The 12,191-nt window shown below is 35.7% G+C and overlaps 1 protein-coding gene across 1 annotated transcript; it reads left to right on the top strand.

Moving 5' to 3' along the window:
• Nucleotides 1-4,896: 4,896 nt before the first annotated feature.
• LOC123317629 (acaloleptin A-like) lies at nucleotides 4,897-8,211 on the top strand. Its single transcript, XM_044904235.1, has 2 exons — nucleotides 4,897-4,968; nucleotides 7,694-8,211. Exon 2 carries the CDS (start codon nucleotides 7,694-7,696, stop codon nucleotides 8,096-8,098), a length of 405 nt encoding a protein of 134 aa, XP_044760170.1. The 5' UTR covers nucleotides 4,897-4,968; the 3' UTR covers nucleotides 8,099-8,211.
• Nucleotides 8,212-12,191: the final 3,980 nt, after the last annotated feature.

The following is a 12,191-nucleotide window of genomic DNA, read 5'->3' as shown; positions in this document are numbered from 1 at the left end:
CTCTAACCACCTTGAATCGATCCCAAATGTCTGCACACATGGATCTTTTATATTCCCTATGTAATTTCTTTTTCTTATTTATCAACGATATCAAACGTTTGTTAAACCATGCTGGATATTTCTCAGTTCTCATTTTAGTTTTCTTAGTAACAAATGATTCCAAACCAACATTGATTATATCATAAAATTTAGCAACACATTCATCGACGTCCTCGGACTGCGTACAGACTCGCCAGTCAACAGAACTAAAGTAGGTAGTCATTCAAACCGACATAATTGGCATTACGGTAGTCATAGTATGATCTTGGTCGGTTGGCCCCAAGCTTCATTAAATCAATATTCTCAACGAAAAAAGATACAGATATAGGTAAATATTTGAATGAGTGCCTGCAAGTTATGTTTCTTATGATCTGCTGGAGAATGCGGATAGGTACCTACCTATAGTACCAATCCAGTGTAATACCAGTGAAAAATTATCCATATTGACGAAGGTATTGGAGTGCATATTTTTGACTTTTTTTCATCAATCAACCTATATCTTCGAAACCAATATCCTTATGCGACATCTGAACCTCCAATCCTAATTCAGTTTGAGGTTCTCTATATCCCTAGAGCCTTTTGTTAAGAGTCAAATCAATTTGCACGTAATCTAATATCCTACTGTATATACGTATTTGGATATTTCAAGGTTGCTGGAATAAGGAAAATCCATTAGGTATATAATTCTGAATAATTGACTGTTCGTCTATTGGAAATTCAGTTAGTTAAGTTCATATACCTACCCAGAGACAACCTCTGTCTGTCTGTCTGTCTCTGTACCTACCCATATAACTGTGCCAGTAGCGTTAAATTCTAGAATCGACCAATAATGGAAAAATTGGAAAAAAAAATTTGTTGCTGAAATAGTTTCAGTTATGTAGGTATGTCCCAGTATGAATATCATAGGTTTTCTCCCTAGTCGGAGTTTTGCATTAGGAGGAAGGCGCTAATAACAATAAATAAAAATAAATAATAAATATGTATCCCCCGACGGGCTGTGTTCTCTGTTTTCCGATCATATCTCCTGTGGGACGGACAGTTTCGAAAGAACGGCTGATATGAAAATGGTAGAACATCGACTGATGAGTCGAGAAGTATATATTCAGGATTATCCGTTTCCGTTATAGAGGTTCTAAGGCCCGTTTGACATTTCCGTTCAAATTTGTCACGTTAATCCAGGATCAACTTAAAAATCTCGGCTTAATCCTAAATTGAACAACCGAGCCTAAGAGTTCCAAAATAACATATCTATTAATGATAAAAATGAAGCCTAAAAACTACACTACAGCAGGAATAAAAAAAGATTATATTATCAGATTTTGAATGTATTGGCTCCATTCTAAAATCAGTTGTTCTCGATCAATTCTAGTGATCAATAGTTTTTCTTTCGTTTGATTTTCTACACTCGATCGCTATGCAACGCGAAACACGCAATTTGACCCAAGAGGAATGTGCCCAAGCGGTAGTTTTGCGAGAAGAAGGGTGGACATACACAAGAATTGCAGAAAGGTTTGGAGTTTCCCATACAAGTGTGTCCAGAATGTTGCAGCGATTCAGGGAGACAGGTATGAATGTCCAAAGACCAGGACAGGGTAGACCACGGGTAACAACTGCTATTCAAGAACGTTACTTGAGAGTTTCTTCGTTAAGACAACGGTTTGAAACCTCTCGCCTCCTTCAAATTCAGCTTGAGCAAACTCATGAGGTGCAAATTAGCACTCAGACAATAAGAAATCGCCACAGAGAATATGATTTAAGGCCTCGTGTCGCGGCAAGAGGCCCAGCTCTTACCCCAGCCCATCGAAGGACGCGTTTGGATTTTGCGAGAGAGCATATCCATTGGGAAGAGGCCGATTGGGAAAGAGTTCTCTCCACAGATGAGTCTAGATTCTGCCTCTACCATTGTGATCGACGTTCCCTTGTATACAGACGTCCACATGAAAGATATGCTCAGTGCAATTTCCTGAATACTACTGGTTTCGGGGGAGGATCGATTATGGTATGGGGTGGAATATCTTTGACTGCTCGCACAGACCTAGTGGTCGTTGATAATAGAGCTACGAATGCTGATAAGTATATAGAGAACATTCTTGAAGAGCATGTAGTGCCACTTGCCCCATAATACATTGGTGAAAATTTCATTTTTATGGACGATAATGCCAGACCCCATCGTGCGCGCATCGTTCAGGAGTATCTTGAAGAGGTTGAAGTCTCTCGAATGGAATCCCCAGCAAGAAGTCCAGATCTCAATCCGATTGAGCAGGTTTGGGACAACCTCAATAGAAGGCTGAGAAGTTCAGAAAATCATCCAGCTACTCTTAATGACTTAATGAATCCAAACTCGGAGAAATCTGCGAAGGAGTAGATCAGAACATTTTAAGATCACTCATTTTGAGTACGAACCGTCGTTGCCGAGCTGTAATTAACGCAAGGGGTGGAAATACCAAGTATTAAATCACTTATCAGCATTTCAGTATTTTGAAAATTGTTCATTTCTCTTCTTTCACATAAGATTCGGTGAAATCCTGAATTTTTCTTCCCTTTAATGTGTCTCGTTTCGTTCAAAACCTTCCCGAGAGAACATAAAAAATAAGTTATAAAGTCAATGTAGTGTTAACTTTCATTAAAATTGAGATTTTCAGAATGTGCGTTGATTTTTTTGCGCAGTGTAGTTCAGCATTGAATTTTGCTTCGAATATGGAATAAAGAGTATGTTTTAGTATCACCCTGTGCTGGGATGGAAGACGCCCTTCAAGGACACATCGAGGGATATCTTCAGCTCGGACGGTCTCGTTACTTTTGGTCATGAGCCACATTGCCCATTATGGGCAATAAATAATTGAGAAATTTATGACCCATGATTATTTTTATTGACCTCGAATGCGAAAATCGAAGGGATGTATTTCAGAGTACCTAGTCTGTTGTTTCTGTAACAGGTCTTGGTAACAATTAGTTTATTTGTTATTACTTGTATGTAATTTTCAAGTGGATTTTCATTTTTTTTACGGCTCACAATTATTTTTCATGCAGTTGATGGCAAAATTTGATTTTTGAAGGGATGCCGGTATATTATACCTTTCAACCGACAACTACGAAATATTATATATTTGGCAAGTCTTTTAGAAGTCTAATCTCCTATTTATTTCAATTAGTTTTATAAACTTGCTGCTTTTGGACTCTGTGCATTTTACATCTTAAAATTTTCTGCTGCTGCTGTGTGATTGAGAATGAAGGGCAAGTATGTGTGAGGAGACTATAAAGGAGGCTGATGATGTTGTGACTGAGAAATCTAGAGGACTCTTAACCCTTAACCACAGTAGCGCTGTCAGCGTTGTGCGGTCTGCGACACCGCATGTACAAATACAGTAATTAAAATATTGAAAGTTGATATTCTTATGGAAATAACTGCATGCATTCAAGGTTTGTTACCTGACTAAAAAATCAATCATGTTGTGTATTTTATATTTCATTCCGAGATTGTACAGGGTGGCCAAATTGATGATACCTGAACTACAACATTTTCAACCCAATGAGAGGAAAATGCATGGCACAGTACCGACAGTACCGTCGTCTTTTTTCGAGAAACTAATAATGTCACCAACTGCTTTCCTCTATCTCCTTTTTTTTCGAGTTATAAGCCAAAATTGAAATTTGGTCGATTTCAACTTTGGTCATTATTTCCGTTTCTGTTTGAGCTAGGATGTTGAAATGAAAACATTATAGAGACATTTTTTTTATAGCAATCCAGTGGCGTACTGATGTGATTTTCTTATGAAAACAGTATTAAACTACTGTCATTTTAAAAAAAGACTGAGAAAGACTGAGGGCGATGTATGATATATTTCTGAAACGGTACAAAATGTCGATTCTTTCTAAGTCATTTTAAACTACTGTTTTCATAAGAAAAACACAACTTTATGTTATAGATCAGCCAATAAACCTGTAGGAAAAATCATAGTACGCCACTGTATTGCTATCAAAAGAGTGTCTGTATAATGTTTTAATTTCAACTTCTTAGCACAAACAGAAACGGAGATAATGACCAATGATGAAATCGATCGAATTTAAATTTTGGCCTATAACTCAAAAACAAAAGAATATATGAGAATGCAGTTGATGGCATTATTAGTTTTTCGAAAGAAGACGTCATGAAGGGCACATTCACTTTCCTCTATCTTGTTGGGTTGAAAAGTTGTAATTCAGGTATCTCCAATTTTGCCCACCCTGTACAATAAGGAGGAATTTGTTGGATGTTGAATTTCTGTTCATTTTCTCAGAACCTTCAAATAGGTATCATCCAATCAACCGAAAACGCGTCAATAAAATAACAGAATTTTATTCGTAATTACAAGAATATAGATCAAGGATAACAATAGAGAAATTTTTTTATATTAGCCTTAAAAAAACGAAAACTGCAAGCAGTCAATTTCTCAAATTTTACGCCTACCCTTTCTACAAAATTCACTAGCACATTGACAAGAAGTCGGATTATGACAAATTTTGCAAAGATATAATGTCTCAATTTTTGGTGGTCCATTGCTAGTTCAGTTGAAAAAGTGTACAATTTGCGACGATATTTTGTGGTAATTTTCAATTTTCTGTGACACACATTTTTCGATGTGTTCGAAGCACAGTAAAAAATAATTTTTTACCTAACTAAACGATCAGTATTTTCATGATTCTTCCATATCATCAGTACATTTTTCAAAATCAATAAAATGTAAACAACGAGTATTGTATCGTTAACGATACGATGAAAAATCACGAATTGATAAGGAATCCCAGAGTGGAGCGTATTTTGTGAATTACCGCCTGGTGATCCTAATGAGAACATTTAAATTTGAAGGATCATCCTGCATGCATTGATTATGAGTGTTTCATCTCATCGAGAACATCGTGATCAAGAAAAACTTCAATAACACGTAAAGGGTGAGTTGAGTGTAACTTATAATTTATCTCGTTCGAAAAAATTCGGCTTTGATTTTTGTATTGATCCTATATACAGAGTGTTCCGGGAAGAATGCGCCAAATGGATACCATGAATTAATGTCATCAGGCAGGACTCATATCAAGAGGTTTTAATCGCCTGAGTACCTTCGTTTGGGATATACAGGGTGATGATCATCTTCTTATGAGTGAAATTTCACAGTTCAATAACTCTTGAACTAATCGACCGAATGATTCCAAATTTTGAAGTTTTGTTACTCTTTACTATCGCCTTCCTTCAATATTTCCGAAATCGAATAAATTAGACCCGTACTGAAAAAATTTTAGACTTTTCCTATTTTCGTGGATCACCCTGTACAGGGTGGGCAAAATTCGTTGTCTACTGAAGGGATCTCGAGAACTAAAGCAGCTAGAAGAAAACGGACGGCACATTCTCGAGCACTTTTTTCCTTACTATTCCAAATCTGAAAACAGATCCAGCTTAACGGTCATAGATTTTGAGTTATGAACGAAAATTGAGAAATTTGCATTTTCAATGAAGCTGAATAACTCGCTTATTTGAACTCGTATTCGAAATCTATTGCTACATTCTACAAGCACTTTTTTATGAGGAATTCGAATATTATATTATCAAATTTTTTGATACAGCCATTATCGAGATACGACAGGGACTTCTGATTTTTCAAATGTAAACTATAGTTGAAAGTACTTTCATCTTATTGCAATTTTTTTGCCGATTTCAAGAATGTATCATATGTCGCTATTCACATGAATGTTACACGAGAAAAAAATTCAATACTTTTTCCTACTTTTCGATTCTCTGTTGAATTTTCAGTGGGCTGGCGTAACATAGAAACCGTTGAATATGCATTATATTTTGTGAACCTGAGCCTCTATGATTGGAATCACGGATTGCTAAATATAGTCCATTCAAGAATGATTGACATCCCAGTAGGACTTGAAAGTCCAAACGCAGCTTAATATCTGATCATAAAAGAGCTTCAATAATTTCTGTAGTTTTAATCACAGAACTGGAATAAATAAATATGACCTAGAAAAGCATTTGAAAAGAAGAAATATTCGAATTCAGAGCATATTAATCTGCATTCAGAATTGATAGAATAATGTTTTCAATTTGTACGAATGAATTATAGACATAAACAGCAGTACAAAATTCAAATTATCGTCAGTCAGTGGTTCAGTGCATAGATTCACTTGTAATAAGTCACTGTTCATTTACAATACCAACCTGAATTCCGCAACACAAAATCTTAACTTATGGACTATTACCAACTTAAATTCAATTTTTCATAGCCACCCAAGATGTCAATCATTCTTGAATGGACTATAAATATTTCGATGATTAATTTGCCATCGTTTGTTCTCGCGATGTTTGGAATGTTTATCTTGCGATGGTTCACAATTCGAATACTACCGTTGACAGAAGTACCTATCTTTCATCATCTTACTTTTGTGAAAATTATAATTATAGATAGCTATCGTATTTTATTTACAATAGGTACTGACTTTTTAAGTTTCTTTCATGAATAGAAAAACGATAATTGAATAAATTGTCTTCTTAAATAATCAGACGAGTCTTTTACTCTCTTAAGCCCGTTTGTAAGAGCCGAGAATTGTCTGGAGAATTCTCTACCTAATTTTGGTAAGAAAACGGCAGAGATTATTTTGTATGAAACTGAACAGAGAATTCTACCGAAAGTGCGTATGTAACGGTACATGATTCACGGCGCATGAATTCTTGAGAAAATTTTCTAAAGAATTCTCGGCTGTTGCAATCGGGCTTTAAAGGATATCGATCTCGATATCGATATATAAAAGAAATAATTATTCGACAGTCAGTAATTCCTATCACAGAAGGTTGAGTTCACATAGGATTATGTGGAGTTCACGAACCATAATGCATTTTCAACGGTCGCTATGGTTACGCCAGCCTACTAAAATTTCAACACTGAATCGCGAAAAGCAGGAAAAAGTATTGAATTTTTGTTTTATGTTATATTTATGTGAATAGCGACATATGATACATTTTTGGAATCAGCAAAAAAACTGCAGCAGAATGAAAGAACTTTCAACTATAGTTTACATTTGAAAAAGCAGAAATCCCTTTCGTATCTCGAGAATGACTAGATCAAAAAATTTATTAATTTCATATTCGAATTCCTCATAAAGAAGTGCCTGTAGAAGGTAACAACGGATTTCGAATACGAGTTCAAATAAGCGAGTTATTCAGTTTCATTGAAAATGACAATTTCTCAATTTTCGTTCACAACTCATAATCTATGAACGTTAGGCTGGATCTGTTTTCAGTTTTGGATTAGTCAAGAAAAAAGAGCTCGAGAATGTGTCGTCCGTTTTCTTCTAGCTGCTATATTTCTCGAGATCCCTTCAGTAGACAACGAATTTTGCCCACCCTGTACTGCATAAGAAAGATTAGAGTGATTTTATTGTATCAGATCAACAGATCAACTGTTGACCAGGCAAAGTTTTGTTCACCCCTTAGAATCTCCCAAGAAGAGAAAAAGATTGTTTTCTCGATATTTTCCAAAATACAAGATCCACTTGCAAAATACTTCGCTCTCAAATTACGTTCCAAATATTCGTGTCGAAATTTGATTGCCATCTGGCGAATAATTTGTGAGTTTTTTCTTTGGAAATTGTGATGCCATAATCCAATTTCTCATTCCAGATGGTTAAGATGATATTTTTCTTGTGCCTGGTTTTTTTTGTCGCTATCGTCCAAGCAGGACCTGTCTCTTATCCAGAACCCGATAATTCAAACAACATTCAAGTTCCTCCATACGGCCGTATTGTTCCTTTTAGTTCCCATTCAACTCTCGGTTATTCCAAAATCATGAAAGTGTTCCCTCATGACCGCAACATACCATTGAATAGTCGTCATGTTCGAGCAACTGACGATGGTTGGCAAGTCGAGCCTAATGTAAACAGGGATGCTGATGGAAATACGGCCGGATCTGTAAGGGTGCAGAAGAATTTCGGGGATCACGAGGTCCATGCTGGTGCTTCAAGGGTGTTTTCTGGCCCTAACAGGGGTGGGCCATCCTACAATATTGGAGCAACTTTTAGATGGTGAAATCTCTTGGCTCTGAAATCACATTATCGATCATGAATAGCTTACAAAAATAAAATACCTACTCATAACTGATTGTGTACAATTTTTAACAAAATAAAGTATTCTTTTATAAACACTTTTCCATTAATAATCAGATTGCATTTTTTCATAAATGAGAACATATTCCATAATATCTAAATTATACAAGGTGCCCTTGTATAATTGTAAAAATCGATATTTCCGGTAGATTTGATCGATTGAAGAAAAAATTCTTGAGTTACTCTCGTGGTGTTTGTACTATTTACGAACCGATAATTTTGATCGTAATGATTCAACAATTCATGGAAAGGAATTGAACTGAAAGCAATGGTCACTAATTCCTGTTTGCACCGACTTATTTAAGGCAGGTTTAAGTTAAGGGTTACTTATTTCTCTGATTTCTACACCACTTACCATAGCAATCAGTAAAATGAGTTTGACTTAACTTTATGACTCCTTTCACACCATAGATTTTTACCGTCAGGTTTTTACCGGAAAACAACTGGATGAAAAATTATTCATCGGGTTTTATCCAAAAAAATAAATCTGTTTGATATTGGTACTTATTGATAGGAGTTCCATAAAGCTTTCTGATAAAAGTGATCTAGAAGGTATTTCGTACGACTTTTTCCTGAATCATTGAAATAAATTTTGCAGAATACATAGATGATAATTCTGTTGGATTATATGCTACAAAATGTGTGCCTCATTTATTGCCAGCTATACAGGGTGTCTGTAAAAAAAAAGGACTAAGGGAGATGATTCCTCGATGAAAATAAGAAGGAAGGGGTAGTTCCTATAAATTTTTTTCGAAATCGACCTCCCTTCCAAGATGCAGCCTTTGAAATGCGATGGCGAGTTGACAGTTTTTAATTTTTTTTACGAGTTCTAAAGAACACTGAGTCAAAAAAATATACATAATATGAAGCACTAAGTAGACGTTACTCACAAAATTTTTTTTAGATCTCATAACTTTATTATTAGGGATTGAAAATAACAACCCCTTATGATTTTCCTTCAAAAATTGTTTTCGTGTTTTCTGATGGTTTTTCATTCAATTCTGGAGAAAAAATGTCTCTTGCAAGTGTCAGTCGATACTTTTTTCTGAATAAATAAAAACTTACAAGCAAATTTGACCACTGATTCTCTTTCATCGTATTCCATAGAATGACTACCTCCCGCTAAAATACATGTTGTTATTTTCAACCCCTAATAATAAAGTTATGAGATCTAAACAAACTGTTTGAGTAACATCTACTTAGTGCTTCATGTTATGTATATATTTATGACTCAGTGTTTTTTAGAACCCGTAAAAAAATTGAAGACTGTGAACTCGTCATCGCCTTCAAAAGGCTGTATCTTGGAAGGGGGGTCGATCTCGAAATAGCTATTATTACAACTAGGGAAATATGAACAGTATATTTCCCGAGGTTGTCAAAGTTACATCCCGAGGGCGGAGCCCGAGGGATGTATAGACAACCGAGGGAAATATATTCATATTTCCCGTGGTGTAATCAATAGTTTTTTTCTGATTGAAATAATCTGTTATGGGGAAATCATTGTTAGATTGTATATTTTTGTAATAATTAAATTTTTAACGTTGCTATGGGCCATGTTTCTGAAAATCATGGTTGACTGGTTTCATTTTGACGTCTTGTCAGAAATAAAATAATTGAAATAATGTCGAACTACGTCGAAACTCAATCGGCAAAAGCCCGTGAATCTTTGGTTCCGGCCAAATCTCAAGCTGCCTACAGTAGAGAGTACGATTGCTTTCAGGAGTGGAAAAGAAAGAATTTGGTGGACGGTAATATTTTATTAGCATATTTCCAAGATTTGGTATGTTGCTCTGATTCTTGTTATTCTTGATGTATGATTAATTCATTCGATCCCCAGTCGCAGAAATATTCACCAAACACGTTATGGCCGAAACTATCGATGTTAAGATCAATGCTACATTTGAAGGAAAAAACTGATGTCAAATTATTCGATGAAGTCGAAGCATTTGTTGAGAACAAAAATAAAGGATACGTTCCTAAAAAATCAGCTGTGTTGTCCCGGGAGCAGCTCAAGACCTTCTTGAGTGAAGCTCCTAATGACGTTTTTTTGATGTATAAGGTAAAAGTTTCATTTTGATTTCCTCTGTTGATAAGAATTTTACATTCACAATTTTGAAGGTTGTTTTAATAATGGAAATCTTTGGCGCCTGCAGAACACAAGAGCTGGTGAATATGCCATCTTCAGATATCGAAGATCGTGGGTCGGTAATCATAATTAAAGTCTCAAAAACTAAGAATGATATAAACAGAATATTCACTATAATTGATGAAGAAGATCTGGGTGCTGCTCGTTTGGTGCGGGAGTATTCGGCGTTGCGTCCGCAAGGCGTTCTTAGGTTCTTCGTAGCTTTTAGAGATAAGAAGTGTACTCTTCAGCCTGTCGGCAAAAATACCTTCGGAAAAATTCCGAGTAAGGTTGCTGAATGGTTGGGATTAGATAATCCGAAAATGTATACAGGCCATTGTGGAAGACGAACATCCGCGACTTTGGTTGCCGATGCGGGAGCCTCAATGACAACACTTAAGAGACATGGTGGTTGGAAAAGTTCGTCTGTTGCAGAAGGCTATCTGGCTAACAGTATGCTGCACAAAAATAAGGTAGCGAAGATGATAGCAGGTGTGGAGGGAGAGCCATCCGCAGCATCACAGTCTTTGAAGACCGTTTTGGGAGAATCGTCCGAGACTACTGCTGCACGGAATGTTCTCAAGAAAACTGTAGTCTCGTCGACGAATAATTATGAACAAGATATTTCTTCTTCCTTTGTATCTGGTGGAAAAACTTTCAGTGGAAATTTCAACAATTGCAGTTTCCATTTTGTTACTAAATAAAGAAATAAAATATGATTTGACGTTTCATATTGCCCTAGGGAAATATGAACTGACATTCCATATTTCCCTAGGGAAATATGAGTGTGTTATGACACATGGTAACTAAGGCGATATAGCTCAATATTGGTTCGATCAGAAAAAAAAAATTTATTGGAACTACCCCTGCTTATTTTCATCGAGGAATCATCTCCTTAACTCCTTCGCATTTGTATGTACAGCCTGTATGTACGGTAAATGTTTAAGTAATTTTGTGATTGGTGCCTGATGAAATAAAAATACATAAATGAAATTCCATAAACATGTGCGTTTTATTAGGAAAAATGCGAACAAAACGACATATGCGGACAAATTGAGCATCTAAGGTTTTTCACAATTGGCACCATGCATTGCTGGGTTTCACAATGTGTTCCTTGTGATCTGCGAAAAAATTGAAATCCAGCTTCACTGGCCACTGGCTTCACTGCTGCCAATGTCGGTAGGAAGTTTTTTGTTTATTTCGAATCTAGATGGCTTCTTGTGTGTGTTTCATGATGTTATTCTTTGTTGTTAGTTGAATGTACTACTGTTTATAGTGTAATTGAATAATAATATGTATAAGGTTCAAGATAGATACTAATTTTGGTTCGAAATTACGCTTCAATATTATAAGGAGTATGAATCGGACAAAATGATATTCAAATATAAAATATAAATGGAAACAACAATTCCGAAGGAATTGTCGCTCCAATAATGCGAGTTAGAGTTTTGTTTTTGTTTTTGTAAAATGATATTTGTCTGAATGAATGTGAAGAATTTTAATGAAACTGAATATGGTACATAAACGAATTAATTCAGATGCATACATAACATCCGCAGATAATCAAATCAACCAGAAATAGTTGGTGGTAATACTTCGAGCGATGATAGTTTGTTAGTTCGATTTAGATCGTAACATAATTTGTTGATTTAATTATCTGCGGATGTTATGCATCTGAATTAATTCGTTTATTATTCACCTGCCGTACTCTGAAGGCGTTATTAATTCACCATTTTCTAAATATGCTACGAAAATCCATCTGGAATGTCAAAAAATGACGATGGACGATGGTAGAAACACAATATCGATGAAAAACGAAGAAAACGTTGACTGCCCTGTATAGGCATGGTAATACTGCGAAGTAGGGTAATACTGCATTCATATTAACAGG

The sequence above is a fragment of the Coccinella septempunctata genome, chromosome 1 (assembly GCF_907165205.1).
Source record: "Coccinella septempunctata chromosome 1, icCocSept1.1, whole genome shotgun sequence".
NCBI classification, from domain to species: Eukaryota; Metazoa; Arthropoda; class Insecta; order Coleoptera; family Coccinellidae; genus Coccinella; species Coccinella septempunctata.
Note: the sequence above shows the minus strand (reverse complement) of the source record. Positions and strands in the feature narration are given on the sequence as shown.

What these genes read in the sequence shown, in the direction of transcription:
- LOC123317629 (XM_044904235.1), top strand. Translation starts at nt 7,694, where the DNA reads ATGGTTAAGATGATATTTTTCTTGTGCCTGGTTTTTTTTGTCGCTATC.